The sequence below is a fragment of the Mustela lutreola genome, chromosome 1 (assembly GCF_030435805.1).
Source record: "Mustela lutreola isolate mMusLut2 chromosome 1, mMusLut2.pri, whole genome shotgun sequence".
NCBI classification, from domain to species: domain Eukaryota; kingdom Metazoa; phylum Chordata; class Mammalia; order Carnivora; family Mustelidae; genus Mustela; species Mustela lutreola.
Genome location: NC_081290.1, coordinates 213,235,358 through 213,253,321, shown reverse-complemented (window position 1 = coordinate 213,253,321; position 17,964 = coordinate 213,235,358). Strand labels below are relative to the sequence as shown.

General features: G+C 38.1%; 2 protein-coding genes and 8 non-coding genes across 30 annotated transcripts in view; 1 reads left to right on the top strand and 9 right to left on the bottom strand.

Annotated features, from left to right (window-relative positions):
- Positions 1-7,141, top strand: part of CEP295 (centrosomal protein 295) — a 53,609-nt gene extending 46,468 nt beyond the window's left edge. For 5 of the 8 annotated variants that reach the window (XM_059186444.1, XM_059186457.1, XM_059186433.1 and 2 more), the window contains 10 exons: positions 207-452; positions 1,380-1,516; positions 2,187-2,358; positions 3,137-3,750; positions 4,477-4,617; positions 6,128-6,224; positions 6,379-6,543; positions 6,625-6,730; positions 6,826-6,925; positions 7,016-7,141. In XM_059186444.1, coding sequence (XP_059042427.1) covers positions 207-452; positions 1,380-1,516; positions 2,187-2,358; positions 3,137-3,750; positions 4,477-4,617; positions 6,128-6,224; positions 6,379-6,543; positions 6,625-6,730; positions 6,826-6,925; positions 7,016-7,054 — 1,817 coding nt within the window. In that variant the 3' untranslated portion in view covers positions 7,055-7,141. Of the gene's footprint in view, positions 1-206; positions 453-1,379; positions 1,517-2,186; positions 2,359-3,136; positions 3,751-4,476; positions 4,618-6,127; positions 6,225-6,378; positions 6,544-6,624; positions 6,731-6,802; positions 6,926-7,015 lie in introns of those variants that run through there. The other 3 variants (XR_009356868.1, XM_059186449.1, XM_059186467.1) reach the window with 3 other exon arrangements.
- On the bottom strand, positions 1,423-17,964 carry TAF1D (TATA-box binding protein associated factor, RNA polymerase I subunit D). Of its 14 annotated transcripts, none has more exons than XR_009356910.1 (13): positions 17,444-17,848; positions 16,121-16,278; positions 15,022-15,403; positions 14,015-14,190; positions 13,403-13,463; positions 12,356-12,528; positions 11,312-11,364; positions 10,060-10,107; positions 9,803-9,837; positions 8,992-9,040; positions 8,575-8,612; positions 7,471-7,584; positions 1,423-1,551 (listed from the first exon to the last, which is right to left on the bottom strand). XR_009356910.1 is itself a non-coding variant. In XM_059186577.1 (7 exons), the coding sequence occupies exons 2-6, from the start codon at positions 16,156-16,158 to the stop codon at positions 12,382-12,384; spliced, it is 804 nt and encodes a 267-aa protein (XP_059042560.1). In that variant the 5' UTR covers positions 16,159-16,278; positions 17,444-17,848; the 3' UTR covers positions 10,948-11,364; positions 12,356-12,381. The 14 variants fall into 14 exon arrangements, 3 of the variants coding, with proteins under 3 accessions (XP_059042560.1, XP_059042568.1, XP_059042522.1); XR_009356900.1 differs by lacking the exon at positions 1,423-1,551 and adding an exon at positions 7,110-7,227; XR_009356909.1 differs by lacking the exon at positions 1,423-1,551 and adding an exon at positions 7,110-7,227 and having other exon boundaries at positions 7,471-7,514.
- LOC131823021 (small nucleolar RNA SNORA25) lies at positions 7,308-7,434 on the bottom strand. The gene has a single exon (XR_009350470.1). It is a non-coding gene; the product is annotated as a small nucleolar RNA SNORA25 (small nucleolar RNA).
- LOC131823029 (small nucleolar RNA SNORA32) lies at positions 7,807-7,932 on the bottom strand. Its single transcript, XR_009350477.1, has one exon. It is a non-coding gene; the product is annotated as a small nucleolar RNA SNORA32 (small nucleolar RNA).
- On the bottom strand, positions 8,343-8,415 carry LOC131823016 (small nucleolar RNA Z40). The gene has a single exon (XR_009350465.1). It is a non-coding gene; the product is annotated as a small nucleolar RNA Z40 (small nucleolar RNA).
- On the bottom strand, positions 8,734-8,865 carry LOC131823022 (small nucleolar RNA SNORA1). Its single transcript, XR_009350471.1, has one exon. It is a non-coding gene; the product is annotated as a small nucleolar RNA SNORA1 (small nucleolar RNA).
- On the bottom strand, positions 9,112-9,249 carry LOC131823019 (small nucleolar RNA SNORA8). Its single transcript, XR_009350468.1, has one exon. It is a non-coding gene; the product is annotated as a small nucleolar RNA SNORA8 (small nucleolar RNA).
- Positions 9,943-10,014, bottom strand: LOC131823049 (small nucleolar RNA SNORD5). Its single transcript, XR_009350494.1, has one exon. It is a non-coding gene; the product is annotated as a small nucleolar RNA SNORD5 (small nucleolar RNA).
- LOC131823030 (small nucleolar RNA SNORA18) lies at positions 10,159-10,289 on the bottom strand. Its single transcript, XR_009350478.1, has one exon. It is a non-coding gene; the product is annotated as a small nucleolar RNA SNORA18 (small nucleolar RNA).
- LOC131823040 (small nucleolar RNA SNORA40) lies at positions 11,698-11,823 on the bottom strand. Its single transcript, XR_009350488.1, has one exon. It is a non-coding gene; the product is annotated as a small nucleolar RNA SNORA40 (small nucleolar RNA).

Sequence of the window (17,964 nt, the reverse complement as noted above, 5' to 3'; positions counted from 1 at the left end):
GCAGACCCACAGGGATGCTCTATGGTTCTCCAATATTTTCAGAATTACCTGCTATTGTCACATTTTCCCATTCAGTGGGAACCTGTCTGAGCAGATTTCTTAATTGCTCAGATCCTCATCAGTGTATACTGCTGTGCTTCCCTACCAAAACTTGTCTCTTAGGAAGTGCCCAGCCACTAAGTATTTTCATTAAACTCAATTTTTAGGGTCATTTTCAGAGCTGGACCCCAGGGAACAAGAATCTACCACTGGTAAAGAAGAGGAAAGAGATATTTTAAGTTCTGTACTTCCCTCATCACAAGTTCATTGTCAAAGGCAGGATTCTCAGGAAGTTCTTCAAGCTCTGTTGCCTGCAGTGGAAAAGTTTACACCTGGTAAGACACACATGCAGCAGATGATAGGCAAGCACAGAAATGAAGCAAATCTGATGACTGAAAAAAACAGACTTGAGGGTAAAATTATTTTTAACACTTTTATATAACCTTTCATCCTTTTAGTTTTAAGGAATGATGGTTTGAGCTTCATGTCTTTATGGCCTGCTGCGGCAGTTCTGACACAATACATGGAAAACAGCATTTAATGAGAGAAGATCTGGAATGAGTTAGGCTGAAGAACATGTCGCGGAGATGAACAGATCTTCCTTTACCATTGCAAAGTTAGCTTAACAGCTGAGGCAGTATTGCCAATATTGAGAATAAGATCAGACCTCGAGAGACGCCTGGGTGGCTCAGTTGGTTAAGCAGCTGCCTTCGGCTCAGGTCATGATCCCAGCGTCCTGGGATCGAGTCCCGCATCGGGCTCCTTGCTCTGCAGGGAGCCTGCTTCTCCCTCTGACTCTGCCTGCCACTCTGCCTGTGCTCGCTCTTGCTCTCTCTCTCTCTCTGACAAATAAATAAATAAAATCTTAAAAAAAAAAAAAAAAAAAAAAAAAGATCAGACCTCGAGTCCCTAGTTTGATCGTTCCTTTAGCTGGGAGATAATAAACACATTGCTTACTCCTTCATCTTCCGTTAAAAAGATGTTGGAGATTAAATGATATAATACACATGAAGTACGATGCCAGGCCCATACTAACACCCTGTACAGGAACTTTTCTTCTTTTTTTAAATCACAGATACTAAAATAAGTGAGAATAACCAGCACTTCTAGCAAAGCAGTGATCATAGTGTCTTCTTCTAATTAATGTCATAAGACTTTGGAATGTGGAAAATGGAAACTTGGTCAAAGGTTTTGGTCATTGAGAGTATCCTCATTTTTTGTATGTGGGACATAATGATAGGACTTAATTTGAAAGTGTCTGCTGACAATGAAAAAAATGGAAGTAATTTCATTAAATTGCAGTTACCTAAAATTAATCTTTCTTCTCAACATTACAACAGTTGACCTGGACTTTCCGGAGTTGGAACACACTTTTCCAAATTTGCATCGTCAGCTATTTAAACCCTTAGAACCACATCCAGATTTTGATATATCATCATATTCTGGGATTTCTCAAGACAGCAGAGACTTTTACCAGGTACATTAATGTCGGTGCTTCATTGCTGTGAATTTCTAAAAACAAGAACAACAACAAAAAAAAGAACAGTAGTTCCTCACCTTGCTGCCAATTAGAATCACATGGAAAGCTTTTAAAAATCCCAGTGTCCAGGCTGTACCCAGACCAATTAAATCAGAATCCCTAGGCGTGCTTAGATTATCAGAAACTCTTTTCTGATAATCAGATAATTTCTGATAATCGCTCCCCAAGCGATTCTGATGTGGAGCCAAGATTGAAAACAAGCTGTACTAGAGTACCATGCATAAAATGCTCAAGAATATTTTTATGGTTTGTGTTTATTACTAATTTTATAAAATTTAAGGCCTCTTTCTATATAGTAAGGCAGCTGAGATTTGAACCTCGGTCTTTCCACTCCCATACCCTGACATCCCAGGCTGTCCTACATAATAGTTCCTGCCTTTGAAAATGATTTCATTGTATTCTAAACTATGGTTAATTTGCAGTTTTCTAATAATTTTTGTCAAAGTCTCTTTCATATTAACTGAAATGGAAGAATTGGGTTTAAGTAAAGTAATAGTGTGAAAGTGAAGTGGTAATTAAGGCAGAGTAGTATCATAGGAACATGACTATTAATCCAGTTGGTAATACATAATCAGTATTTCAGCCTTAACCTGTTGTTTTCCATCAGAACTCAGATTCTTCGTGTGAAAGCCACCACACTGTTGCAACACCCAGAAGCACAGTTTCTTTTACAGCACTGAAAACCAGCCTGAATTCTTCTAACACAAGCCCAAACCAGCAGCTGGACCCTCCTTTGGCTCATGCTGCTGCTCAGATATTTGCCACAGAAAAGACTGAAGGTATGATTAAGTTAAAAAATACTTTTGCTTTGGGGCGCCTGGGTGGCTCAGTGGGTTAAAGCCTCTGCCTTCGGCTCAGGTCATGATCTCAGGGTCCTGGGATCGAGCCCCACATCGGGCTCTCTGCTCAGCAGGGAGCCTTCTTCCCCTCCTCTCTCTCTGCCTGCCTCTCTCCCTACTTGTGATCTCTGTCAAATAAATAAATAAAATCTTTAAAAAACAAACAAACAAACAACTTTTGCTTTATTTACACCCATTACACCCATTTTCCTTGGTGTGCCTAGCACCACTTGGTCAGTCCTGTCTTCACCCATTTCCAGTGTCACAGCTTCTGTTTCTCTGTGTATTCATTTCAATAACAGAATAATGCTCAGTTTGCATTTTTACAATTCTGAACTTGATAAAATAAAAGCAAAAGTCCTGCTCAACCCTTAGAGTTTTAGGTATTCTTCTAAAACTTCTTGTACAAACTTTATATATACACACACATACATATTTTTATTTGAGATACACATGTACATTTTAGTCTAAGTTCCATCATTAAAATCAGTATTCTCTCTTAGGGAAGAGTCCTCATCATTCCTAATAACCATATCTTATTAGGCTAGGAGAAAATACATGGTAGGAACAGAATTATTTGAAAATCACTCTGGCCATTCTTTTAGTTTTCTATTCATTGTAATCTGGCTTCATTATTTATAATTTAGTCAGACTATTAGAGATTGTATCTGTATCCAGGTTTTACAACATGTAATTATGGTTAACTTATTTCTTTCAGGATCTGAACAATCTTTTCAACAGCTTCTGCCAGAATTTTCTTCACAGGAGGGGAGCCAACATATTGATCTACCAAGTATTTTTAGCATTGAAGCAAGAGATTCTTCCCAAGGCATGGAAAGTCAGAACTATTCTGAACAGACTGAAATACAAAATAAGAAAAAAAGTGTTCATTTCCACCTCTGTGTAGAAAATTTACAGAGTTCAGTTTTCAGTTCCTCTGATGAGGCTAATGTATTTCATCCCTTAAGTCTACAGTATAGCACGCCGTGTGGGTCTACCTCTAGTGAGTGCTCAACAAAAGCCCAACCCCAAGGCAGAAAAGAAAGACTGGGCTTTGAAGAACCATCAGAAAGAGGACTTGATGGAGATAAAACTGAAAGCCTTGGGGTTTTAAATATAAATTCACATGTGGAGGAAATGGATTCTCAATCCTGTGTCAGAACAGTAGAAAGGGGAACTTCAGTTCAAGCACCATATTCTGTTGAGAATGAAAAGTATTTTAAGAATTCCACTAAGACAGAAACTCCAAAAATCCCAGGAAACCTTTCTCACCTAGGAGAGTCAGAGCTCTTTTTAAGTTCTGGATCATTACAGAGCTCTATTCCAGTGTGGGTAAGTGAAATGTTGTATATAAATTCATTTCCACAAGTCTTTTGAAACCAAATTCAAGAGAAACAACTGAAATTCTTGCTGATATTCCTGAGATAGTCAATCTCGTAATCATTGGAAATCTCCAAAAGGTCTGGTCCCAGTTGACGCATCTTTTTTCTGATGGCTTGACCTGTGCTTCAGCCTCTTTGATCTACTTGTTTCAACTCCAGTCACCTGAATATGGTTTTCACTTTCTAGTAGTTTGTTCTTCTACTGATAAACATAGATTAGAAATTATATTGACAGCAAGAGTGACATCTGGGCCACATTGTGTGTTTTATTTTGCGGGTTTTGGGTGGTTTTGTGTTTGTTTTGCAAATTCTTGTTCAGTAATTAAAGATACTTCCTCTAAAAATGTGGTTTGGCAACAGTGGCCTCCATCTGGCTGCACCGCACCAGCTACTTATCTAGATTACGCCCTCAGGTCCTACACAGCTCCCAGTCAACCTGCATTTGTACTGTGTAGCCCCATAATAAGCATTTGGGCTTACAACCCTTGCAGTAGCTACTTTCAGACAATTATTTTGCCCATCCCCAAAGTCCTAAGTATTTCTAAAAGTGGGTCAGGGGTTGGGGAAGGCACCACTGTGGTCTTCACGGACCACCATTGTTCTTCCTCTGTAACAGATTATTTTTGTATTTTTAATGTTTTAAGCATATGGTTTCCTTTTGAATTTTATTGCACAGGAGACAGAGTCTGGCCATGGTATAATAGAAGAACCAGAGCTTACATTACTAAGCACCAGTGATATCAGTATTGCTGAAATGGATCTTGCAAATCTAACACTAGAAGAAAGGAAAGGAAATGAGGCAAAAAGCAGTTCTCAGGTAAACTTCATAGCTCTCTTTAATATGAATACACCTCATTAATAGAGCAACACAATAAACTGAGAGTAAGGCAACAGGTCTTTTAAGTAGTTTCTGCATGGCATTTTTTACATTAGAATTGTTTGCCAACTAATTTCCTTCCCCTTTCTGGGTACAAATGCACTCAACTACATAGTGAACAGGCAGAGGTTACTGTGCTTACAAGCACCGGACAGCAGACAGGAAGAACCAGCTCTCAAACTGCCCGATAGCATTGTGTTGTGCCATTTAATAGCCCTAAAGACATTCATCTTATGACGCTATAGTTTTCATTAGGACCTGGAATTACTGGAACTCAGGAATGAATTGATTCAGTGATATATTGATTTTGTTCCAAAAAAGGCAGTGGAGCTCTAGAATAGGTAAAAATCAGACCCGAGGGGGATACAAAATGAGTGCTATTACCTTTTAAGTTTATTTTGTGTGGGTCAGTCCCAAAGAAAAAATGAAGATATATTTCAAGTTATGAAACACAAAAATGGGTTTTGAGTTCTGTTAGCTACAGGTTCTTTTTTTTTTTTTTTTTTTTTTTTTAAAGATTTTATTTATTTATTTGTCAGAGATCCACAAGTAGGCAGAGAGGGGAGGAAGCAGGCTCCCCGCAGAGCAGAGAGCCTGATGCGGAGCTCGATCCCAGGACCCTGGGATCATGACCCGAGCCGAAGGCAGAGGCTTTAAACCCCCTGAGCCACCCAGGCGCCCCTAGCTATAGGTTCTTTATAGTTTTCTCCAGTGCAAGCAAACCATTCCTCCTGGCCCACTTCACTGCTTAGGAGATAGTCATTGGAGGGAATCATGCCACAAATTTAATTCTAGTTAATTAATAAGGACTCTAGGTTATGGTAAATTCATTGATCACAGAACTGCAGCCTGGAAACAGAAAATCTAAATCCCAACCCACCAACTATTTGATGCAGTCTATTAAATTACCCTCTTACAAAGCCCAGATTCTCTATAGTATTGTGGCAGGACTTTTCTTACGGCCTGATACTATATTAAATTACTTATCTAAAAAATGGCTCCATCCTAGGACTGGTTGCTGTGGTTACTGATAAGGGTAATTTGGGAAAGCAGGAGACAAGTAGGGCCGATGCAGAAGTGGTTTGGAAGAACTTGACAGGAATGGGGGTGAGGGGGGAGCTTTTGGCTAGAGTAAGCTGGTCAGATAAAACATTTTAATAGGAATAGTCTTTTTTTTTTTTAACTTCCCTTCCCAGAAAACTTAAGTCTTATGAGAACCAGCACAAAGGAAGAATAGAATAGAAGTTTATGGGACACAGATTCCTATACTGCATTTAAGGATTAAGAGTAAGGCATCGCTGCCTACCTCCCCCAAAGACCACATCTGTCTATCTGAGGAAACCGGGGATTTAGAAATTGTTAAAGGTTTTAGAACCTATGCTTGTGATACTGTTCAGAGATGAAGCCATAAATTCATCTATAATTTTTTTTTCCTTTTATTTGCAATTAGGTGAGTGAACTTCTACCTTTTGTAACAGTAACAGAAACCTTGGATTATCCAGATGTATCTGAACACTGCACGGAGGAGCACATGTTTGTGTCTGCAGGTAGGCCCTTGAGCATCTGAAATGGTTAGTGTTACCCAAGGGGCCAGCAGAGTTCCCCATTCAGTTCCAATAGTCACACTGCCCCACAATCTTGTATACTACTACCACAATATTAAAAGCTTCTTTTTTTTTTTTTTTTTTTAAAAAAAAACAGAAACCCCTCCAAAGATTATAGCTCTACCTGGGAGCTTACAAGAAGCATTTATAAAGAGGAAAAAATCATTTATAGAAAGATCCTCCCAGAGACAGAAAGAAATAAAGAATAAAATTCGTATTTCTGAAAATTCTCAAATCAAAATAGCTAAGGAGAAACCTACAGGTATGTTCCACATAATCTGCATCAGCTCACACAGAGAATGAAGCATTGTAATATTTGCCAAGTCACTTGTTCTCTGCTCAGGCTCATCTGTGAATTGCCTGAAGGGTGTGAATAAAGTTAAGGTTAGAGTGTCACTTCCTGAAGACAGAAAGACTGCAGAAGCCCTCATGCATCAAAGAGCCCTAAGGTACAGGTGGTGTGTGGGGGTGTGTGTATGTGTGTGTGTGTGTATGAATAGGAATTCACATTCCATCCTTAGTTCTGCGTATACATTTCTTACAGATCATACAATCAGCTAGCTGAAGTCAAACAGCAAAGGGAAGAGAAAGCAAAGCAAGATGCATACACCCAAAACAGAGCAAGGGCTAAAGAATTTCATAAGGTGAGCTAGGCCCCCTACAATTTTTCTGTGTCTAGGGTATACTACAATGGGTAACATACTAAATTTTTGGTTTTTTTATTCCCTCCACAGCAAACACTGGAGAAACTTAGAGCCAAAAATACATGCTGACTTTCTACTAAAAGTGTAAAGTTTTTTTTTAAATTATGTGTAACATAGGCAAAAATTATTTAAAGCCAATAAATTTTTATTTAAGGAGTTTTTATATGTGATTACTTCCACTGCCAGTCACTGCTCATCACCATAGTTCCTCCAAAGTTAGAATCATAATCTTCAAAACAGCCCTGAGAACGAGAGTATATATACATTAGTTAAACTTGGGAGACATTTCTTTCCCACTTGACCAATCACAGAAGCAGCTAAATCTTGTATCTCCTCAGGAAAACATAGCACTATTGAGTAACTATTACATCCTATGGAGAACTCTAATATTTGGTCACAGCGTTAAGAGCTCTTGGTTTTAGTCCCGCAAGCTCTCTTTGAAATGACCTATAAATTATAGGTCATTTTTTCAAATGTGTACATACCTTTTAAAAAGAACTTGATCAATCCACAGTTGTCACTGTCACTCCTATATAACAGGAACATAAAGTAAGGTTCCATTTCCAGAGATGATCATGTAAACTGAAGCCAGCCTCCCTCTATTAAATATATTACATTACAAGTTGCATGGTTATTTACAATATGGAAGGAGTTAGCAAAAGACATCTCTTAGAGATCTAGGCATGCACTGTTCAGTATACTAGCCATGTATGTTCAGATGAGAAGCTGAAATAGGACCATTACCAAATCAAGTATGGCTTCTGTTAAATTTATACTGGACAGGGCTAATCTAAGGCAATGGAAATAGAACATAGTTGGTAAAATGTTCCCAATAGGCTGAATGCTAGCAAAGTAGCAGAAAGAAAGAAAACCTAGTGGGAAAATTTTTTTATGGTCATGTCCACAGCAAATGAGAAACTGCATTCTCAAAGCCTTGGTAATGACCATTATACAGTGCAACAGCAAATTAACTTGCCAGAGTTCTTTCAGCTGGGTTTCTTGCATCTCCATTTGAATACGGACATAATTTAAGAACTCCCCACCTATGGAAAATTTTAAAGTTCAGACTATACTTTTCAAAATGCAGTTAATTAGGTTCCCAAGTATCCTGAAACCCAGTTCTATACTAATATGTGCTGAAAATTGCCGACTTAAAACTACAAAGTTGGAATAACTGCTTTCAATCCAATTCATTTAAATGTTAGGAACAAAGATATTTTAAACTAAAGCTATATTCATTTGCATTCATACCCTAATTGGCATGAAATGCCCTCCGGTTAACTCCAAAGTAACTATTCACGTTTCAGTTAACTTTTACTTTAGAGCTTTTGCTGGAAAGCACAGATCTCATTTAGTTGGATGTTCAGAAAGGCTACTTTCATTCAGCGCATTCAGAGCAGTTGAACATTTTGCCCATCATCATAACATCACAAATCACTGGCAAACAGTATAAACACAAACTGCAGCCTTTCAACATCTAGGGTTTTGTGTTTAAAGTGGTGAGGTAATGAACTACCAGGACTAGTGGCTTTCAAAATTAGGTAGATTAATGGATTCCATCTCCTAGGGCTTCTTAGGGGAAATCTTACCTATAATCTTTGGCATCCAATGTCTTTACTTCAGGGCCCTAGAAGTCAAATTGTAGAAGTGCACTGACTGCTATTTTGGCAAACAGATCTAAAATCATTCCTTATCTGTTCTAATGCTTAAGTCTTATTTCTTCCACTCTACTCCATGAACGTAAGAGAAAATGTTACAGGCCTCATTGTCACCACAGCAATAAACTTGCTGTGATGGAAGCATAACCTGTGTCTCAATGTAGCCACATTAATTTCTGGACACCATGAACAATGGTGCCCATTTCTATCTACAATGAGGCTTTATTGAAGTTCCTCTCCATCTTAAAATCTATACAAACTTTCTGCCTCTCTGTACTGAAGTCCTGCTGTTTTGCTAACCAGAAAAAAACAAGCAGCCACTAGAAGCAACTGAAATTTAAGCCTTACCTGTTTAGGGTCTGAGTGTGGATCTATCTGGTTCTCAATTTCAAACACCCTAGAAAAGGAGAAGCGTTACTTCCTCTTGAAAATTATCTCAAGCTGAGCAGTATAAAAAACCGTTAAGAATACTGTTTCAGTAAAAATACCAGGTTTAACATGCACGAAGCCAAGAAAACCAACGATGCCAGATACCGAGTTTCTATTGCACTGTCCTTTGAACACCCAGCAGGAATGAGCTGCTGAGGGCAGATACCATGCAGTGCGATCCTGCCAGATATATAAACACCTCTACCTATAGGCTACAATGCTACCTCCTGAGAAATGTCTCTACAAATTTCAGTTCTTGTAATTATTCCTGTCATTCCAATAAGACAACTACTTTACCTTCATCTTAAGTACATAAACCTAGTCCTGATTATCTTTCCGGTCTCTGTATAAGGCACATACAGAACTGTTAAGTCAAATCACTAAAAGAAACTTTGCATTAGAAATCAAGATTAGTTGCTATTATTAAGCAGAATTCCTTAAAAAAAAAAACCCTCAATATCTCTGTTGTAATATATCCAAATATGTTATTAGGATGAACCATAGGAACTACTTAATAAAGATACAGAAGAGGGCATTTTCATGTTACTCCCTAGACGTGCAGTCTCTTCAGTTTGTCAAGTATTGTGGCAAATATTTTTATCAAGATCTTGATACTTCTGTTGCATACCCAGATAACTACTGCACACAACAGTATGCTGACCTCACAACTTACTGTTCAGAACTTTTGGATCCTTAATAAATTTCAACAAAAACTGGATTTTCCACCTACCTCTAAATATGAGTGAGTTCAAATCATATTCACCCCTATAGATAAAACATCAAAAGATTAAGGACAGTTTTAAGTTTGATTAAAATCCAAAACCTAAATATATGATTAGTATCCAAACTGTTTTTTTAAGCTATAACCAGCTCTGTCAGAATTAAGTTTTAGTTCATGTCTGTATCATCCAGCAGTTGAACAATTAAATTCATCATCTGAACTGTAACAGTACCCCAAAGATTACACTGTCCCCAATGAAAACTTACCTAAACTATCACCCTAGAACTGTACAGATTACTGGGATACACCAATACCTAAGATTTAAAAAACATAACTATTAGGTCAGAGTTTTAGCAGGTAATGTTAAGTGTCCTGCAGTTCTTTCCCACAGATCTAACACATAGTTCTGTGAATAAAGGAAACCACACAAATACTCTATGAGGCGTTTCCAACGATGTAGGTCTACAGAAAAAGCCCCATCGGGATAGACCTCAACACTGTTTAGTTTAAAATTGGAAGATTCCACAGGAAAAACAATTAGAACTGTGATCTGTTCTAAGTCTCTGAGTTCAAAGGTGTGCAAAAAGCCAAGTATTTACAAATTAAATCATTCCACATATTTTACACATTAAGGATTTTTAAAATACTTACAGGAAGGAGTCAGTCTATACTGAGAATAAAGACCAAAGACTGAAGGTAAGTACAAAATAGCTACTAGAGAACCACCAAAGGAAGATTTCTATAAAGTCTTGATTTCAGCAAACTCCAGTATCACAGTTTATTTTGTCTAGGACATCCCCAGATTACAGCAAAGTGTTTAATTTTTTTGCCTCATCTTAAGAGCGATCATTATTTGATGTCACTTATAAAAAAATATGGGAAAATATTAAGGTGGCTATATTGTTGTTCCCATTCAGAAAATCACTGGAAGATAAACAAATTGGGTGCTTTTTTTTTTTTTTTAAAGATTTTATTTATTTATTTGACAGACAGAAATCACAAGTAGATGGAGAGGCAGGCAGAGCGAGAGAGAGGGAAGCAGGCTCCCTGCTGAGCAGAGAGCCCGATGCGGGGCTCGATCCCAGGACCCTGAGATCATGACCTAAGCCGAAGGCAGCGGCTTAATCCACTGAGCCACCCAGGCGCCCCAAATTGGGTGCTTTTTAATTAAACTTTGCATCATTCAGATTTAGGTAATCTTGTGTCCTCTAATCATTTCTAACATTACACTGTTAAATCCTATATCTTATTTTAGATTATGCTTTGGTTTAAAATAAATGCATGAAACAGAAATATCCAGTATTCTGATTATTTCAATATAAACTAACTTAGAGTTTATGGAAACCCTTTCCTGCAAGTAAAGTGAAGCTTGTACCTTCCCCTATAAAATGTGTGACCACTAAAATTCGTTTTTCTGAAACATCAAATTGTAAAATCGCAAAATGTCTTTTAGTAATGAAACCCGTGGAGGTATGAACTGTCTGACAAAGTAGATTTCAACAAATCTGATCGACTCACCTAAAAGTGTAAGATGTACCTTTAATCCCAGACATTGTGTTCAAGTGAAAAGCCTACAAAAAACAAGGCATCTTTGTTTCATGTCAACATTAAAATTAGAATACTAATTCAGTACAGCTGAGATTTCCCTTATATGCTTCTAGTTAATTTTACAGTCCTGGAATCGTCCTTCAGGTTTGTCAGTACCCCCCACTATGACTTTAATCTGTCTTAGGGACTCTTGTTCCTTCTTGAAGATTTTTTATTTATTTGACAGATCACAAGGAGAGAGAGAGGGGAAAGCAGGCTCCCTGATCAGAGAGCCCGATGCAGGGCTTGATCCCAGAACCCTGAGCTGAGCTGAAGGCAAAAGCTTTAACCCACTGAGCCACCCAGGCACCCCGGATCTTGTTCCTTCTTATCTGTATCAAAACTCATACTGAGCCATGAGTTCTGGGTTGCAAAAGAGGATTTATTTTTTGCACTTTGTCTAAGTCTTTGTTCACAAACTAAACAAAAACAGCAAAAGTGCGATCATAAAATATAGTAGACATTTAGTGGCACAATCAGCAATATACAGTAGTGATGAAAATTGGTAGTTAAAGAGTCTAGGTAACTAATAAGTTATTAGAGTACTACACATTTGAAGCTAAAGGTCACTTTTGAGTGAAACAGCCATCAAAATCGTTTCGGGTACTCTTGAGGAATGGATGGTTGGTTGTCCATCACTAGTGATTGTTTCAGGATTACAATCTCTGTACTTCCTTGAGTTGAATGCACAACTAACACCTGGAAGTGCTTACCCTGAAATGAATAAGTATAGGCAAAATGGATCTTCTGTTTATGATTTCTCAAGTGATTATTTCTGCTATTCTAGCCTCAATTTTCTGTGATAATTTCACTGTTTTTTAAAATATTTTTTCTAGTAATTCTTTAGAAGTTTCACTAACTTGTTCAGATTTTCTTCTCTCCTTAGCAGGTTCTCTTTTATCACTACACCAACATATGTATTTGTATTTATCGTCTTTACTTTCTATGAAAAGCTGTTTTCTCTCTTCTATTTACCTTAACATTCATATTCCTATCTCTTTTCAGGCCATTCTATACTCTTGTCCAATGTTTTTAGACTTTGATGCTCTCTTTTTAGACAAAGCAGCTTCTTCAGTACATTCCTCTTGTTCTATATACACATTCTTCATCTTTGGTACTTGAGAACTTATAATGAACTCATTATGGTCCTGCATTAAAAAAAATCATTAAATGACTACTAAATTTTATTGTTTTAATAATTACACACATTACTTAACTCTAGATTACTTAAAATAACCTGGTGACTAAGGCATGATGTTAAAAACCCAAATTCGGCTTTTTTTTTTTTTTTCATTAGAAAATCCTAATTAGGGGCGCCTGGGTGGCTCAGTGGGTTAAGCTGCTGCCTTCAGCTCAGGTCATCTCAGGGTCCTGGGATCGAGCCCCACATCAGGCTCTCTGCTCAGCAGGGAGCCTGCTTCCCTCTCTCCCTCTCTCTCTGCCTGCCTCTCCATCTACTTGTGATTTCTCTCTGTCAAATAAATAAATAAAATCTTTAAAAAAAAAAAAAAGAAAATCCTAATTAGACATCTAACAGCAAGCACATTAAACTTATTAACAGTTCTGGGTAGGAGAAGAATCAATGAAACAAGATGGGATTGGGAGGGAGACAAACCATAAGTGACTCTTAATCTCACAAAACAAACTGAGGGTTGCTGGGGGGAGGGGGGTTGGGAGAAGGGGGGTGGGGTTATGGACACTGGGGAGGGTATGTGCTATGGTGAGGGCTGTGAAGTGTGTAAACCTGGTGATTCACAGACCTGTACCCCTGGGGATAAAAATATATGTTTATAAAAAATAAAAAATTTAAATGGAAAAAAACACTTATTAACAGTTCTGAAAAGCCCATGTTCTCATCAAGTATTCAATAAATCCTATTTTTATTCTTAAATTTCCTGTACCACATCTATTGAACCTTTCAAAAATTAAATTCAGAATCTAAGACAGTAAACTAGTGGATTAAATTCTTCCTGAATAACTGCTTATCCTCCGAAAATCAAATGGGACAAAAATGTCACTTACCACCAATTTGATATCACATTCGCCATTTTGTTCAACATTTGTTGCAGACCCATCCTCTGTTCTGTAACATTAAAACATACTCTCAGACGACAAAATCATCCAGACCCTATCAGTAATATACTGTCATGATCTACAACTAAAATAGCAGTATTAGTTAGTAAGGAGAAAAATTATGTTGTCATGTAGGACATCCCAAAATGGATGCCTCATGTGCCAAGCTCAAAGCTCAACTACAACCCAGATGGCTTATTGTATCTGTACCTCCCCATTAATGTTAATGTATAAACAAATCCATAACATTAATATGTAACAAGTAACACTTATAAGTAACATACCAAACAACATGTAACAGGTTACTTGTAACACCATAACATAACATGTAACAAGTAACACCAAAATTTAAAAACACTTAATTTGATAAAATCTAGGACCAAGGAGCACCTGGGTGGCTCAGGTCGTGGTCTCAGGGTCCTAAATTGAGCCCGCTCAGCAGGAAGCCTGCTTCTCCTTTCTGCCTGACTGTGATCTCTATCAAATATATAAAATCCCCCCCCAAAAAACAACAAAACAAAAGACCCTAGGACCAAAATTATGTCACATGATTAAACTCACTCTGACTCTTCAATAGGCGACAGAGCTCCATCATCATCCAAGTATTTGTATCTACGACTATCAAAATCTTCTTTTTCTAAATCTTCACCAACATTCATTTGTTTCAAGGATTCCTTGAGGTAGTATTCATACTTCAGTTTTTCAAGGTAGTTGAAAAATCCTCTTGCCACTGCTTGCTAAATATCAAAAACACTTCATGTAATGATGTTACAAAATGCAGAATTTTCTTCCATGAGTTAGCAGATGCCTTATGTTCCAAAATGGAAAGGATCCCTTTACCAGACTCTTAAGCGGTCTTGAATTACTCTCTGCTGTATATGGATCACATATACTAGCTCCAAGAGGAATCCACTATCTACCTAGCACGCTATCAAATTTACCTAAGTTGGTATACCAAGAAAAACTCAGCACATATCTTGTATTGTCTGGGGATTTCTAAAGACATGTTTAAATACAAAGAGAAACAAATCCCATGTTCATATAATCAGCTTTAAACATAAAAGATCAGTATTCTTTCAAACCACCCATTCTACAGCAAAGTTTATAAATTACGCAATCATTTAACTCAAGTATTTGAGAGTCTAATGCTAAAAATGTTATTTGTCAGGCAATTCTGTCAAAATCAAATATTCAGTACCTGAAAGAAAACGGCCTCCACGGAAGCCACTACACATAGAAGATATGGATGGGCTTGACTTAGGTTACTGTAAAACTGGGAATCACTAGAGTTTTAGGGATGATATTTAAAGACCTGGTGAGATCAAGGGATTTTGTATCAACAGCCTTGAAGCACCTCATAAATGGATACATTCACTGAATACACCCAGGTGAAGTCTGTGCAAAAGGATAGACTGGTCCTGAAGTGGCAGTAAGTGTACAGGAGAGTATTATCAAAGTTACAGATTCCATCCATGTTCCTCCAGCCATATCTAAATTCTCAAAGTGGCCAACAAGTCATTTCAGACATTTCAGCTATGCGTATCCACACATATAAAATACTGGCTCACCTCAAAGGTTAAAATCTTTCTCCAAGGTAATGGTTTCCTTGCACTCTCGGATTCTAAAAATGGGAACCCAGATCCTTTGTCTTGAACTTGTTTCTTATTTATTTGGGAACGTCTACTGGTTTTTCTCCCTTTTGGTCTTCCTTTTGGTCTTCCTGTTGGTTTGTATTTCTTCTTTTTACGTTTTCGTTTTCTGTTTTTGAATCTCTCAAAAATAGCTTTTAAAGTCAACGGTCTTGGTTCGAAAGAGTCGTCACTAGATGAATCCCTTGCTTGAGCAACTTCAGGTAAATGAACAAACTTTCTAGTACGGTTTCTTTGCACCCTTTTAGGTGAGTAAGGGACACACTGAGTTTTAAATAGGCTGCTACCAGAAGAGTTATCACTAGAAAAAAGGGGAAAGAATTAATTGTACTTTTCTATTACTAAATGCTTATTACCATAAGCTACTTTTCTTCCACAGACCAAAAGCAGGAAAAAATGCTCGAGATAATTTTTAAGATGGGCTCAGGACTAAACCAACCACCTTGTTCTGACCACCTAAAATGGACCATAATGTCATGTGCCATACTGCCAATAGCACTTACCAAAAAATGACCTTCCAAGAGAAATAATTTTAATTTCCAAAGGCAGTCTTGTTTACTGCTAGAGCTTGCTCTAAATAAAACAAAAGTAGCCTAGCAAACATTTAATTTCAATACAATAGAAATGCTGATTTGATTTCCCAGTTAACTAGCTATTTCCATCATGTATATACATGTGCCAGCACTATTATAATGTGCATTACCTGAACAACCTGATTTTTTAAGCAAGATACGCCACTGATACCTATTTTCCTGTTGTTAAGATTAGGATGATTTAGCCAGGAAGAGATACCAAATTGGCCCAGAGAATACTCTCCTGTTTACCCAGGATTAAGAATCTGTCCCACTGTTAACTACATAAACTGAAGACCTGTGTAAAACAAGTTTTCTTTTTCTTTCCTTATTCTTGAAAATTATCTCTATTACTTATCCAGTAATAAAAATACAGTGAAGTTATCAGTAAATTTAGTCAGTTTTGCAGTAAAAATCTAGTGGGAGTTGATTAAAATAGCACCTACCTTTCACTGTCAATTTCCACAGCTGAATTAGATGCCATTATAGAGTTGAGAAATTCATTCCCGTTACATACTCTCCCAAGTCCTTCTCCAAATTGTTTATTCACCACTTGTAATTTGCTTCAGAATTCTGACAATTCAGTAAACGTGATGTAGTTCCTCTGAACAATGCCAACAGAATACAAAATTGGATGTGGTCAGATTATGTCACATTTTATATAAAGGCAAAAATCATATACTAGGCCTAGGATTTTTATGTTAAGAATCATCCATTTCAAATCAAATTCTAAACTCTGGAAACTGAATTCCCAATTTCCATTTTTCAGTTGTCTTCTCAATCTATCCAGTGGAGTAAGATTCCAGAACAGTAAGTACTGTCGTTTCCAAAAATAAAGGTTAAACATCTTCCCATGATACAAAATGTAATTGTACTAACTATGCAATATACAATTAAAAGTATTCACATACAATTAATGGCCAAAAGCCATTTTTCAAGAGCTGATGGGAACTCCTTGGAAAAACTTATACATACAAAGTCAGAAGGCAGTGTTGCTTCATTGTATCAGGAAAAATAATCAGCATTTACTAGGTCAATCCAAACTACTGGATTTCCATTTACAGCCTCTTCTCATTCATCAAAGTCACTCGTTAAAACCTCTTCCTTGGCATATTACCTCCTTGCTATTATGAGTACTAACAAATTATGAATTCTCACTTTTCAATGAAAGGCTAACAGACCACACAATGGTGCCCTTTGTCTTTTTATAATCTCACTGGAAAATCCGACAATAGGGGGCAAAAAAAGAAGTCTATTTTACTACTTCATCTCCCTTACAGGGCTACCAACATTCTTCCGTTTCTGTGTTGTCTTTAGTATACTTGAGAATGACAACATAGTGAAGAAAGCAATCCTAGGATAAAATGACAAAATAGCTCAAATACAAGAAATCAAAAAGGTCAGGAAGATCTTAAGAGATCTGCAAAATGTCCGATGGACTCGTGGTAATTTCACGGTATGTTGTTTTTTTAAAACACGAAAACCTAAGTATTCAGAAATAACTGCTCAAAAACGAAATTTAACAAAAATTGGGTCCAACGGCACTGCTATTATACCAAAAGGTTAAGTTATTACAGCACAGTAGAATTAACTCAAAAAAACCGCTTTTCCGGAAACCCTGCAGAAAGCATTCCTAACCAGCGTACTTCTACATCCCAAGATCCGGCGGGAGGCCCAGCGGCGAGGCGGCACGCTTTCGCAGTGCTAACAATCCCTCCAACCTCTTGCTATGCCTGACCTTGGGGCAAGTGTGTCCAGGAAGCACCTACCTCACCTCCTGCACGGAAGGCGTCAGAAATGGTCACCTCGCACTTAGGAAAAATCACAAAACGTGTACTTGTCCGTAACGCCTAATTTTAACATCTGCATCCAGACACACGGCAGCACGTCCATGAACGCGGAGGCGCGGGCCACACAGCGCAGCCACGAAGCCTTCCGCCCTCGGGGCCTGCTTTCCGCGGCTCGAGCCTACCGAGCAACGCGGGGATCCCGGGAAAAGCCAGCTCCTCTCGCTCACCAGGCCCAATCCTACCTTATTCCTACCCACCCAGGTTCGCAAATGGCTTGCACCAAAACTGCCGGCCCACTCAGGGGCTCTGTGGCGCACTCGCACCCCGCAACGCAGGCCCTGGAGGTCTGCACGCCAAACCTCAGTGCCCCCACAGCCTACCACTGCTCACCTCCACAACCTCGCGGAACGAAAAGAGGGATTCTTCCGCGACCCAGCTACTAGTGGGAGCGAAATCTCGCGAGAACAGTCGGACGCCACGAGGAAAGGGCGCCATTTTGA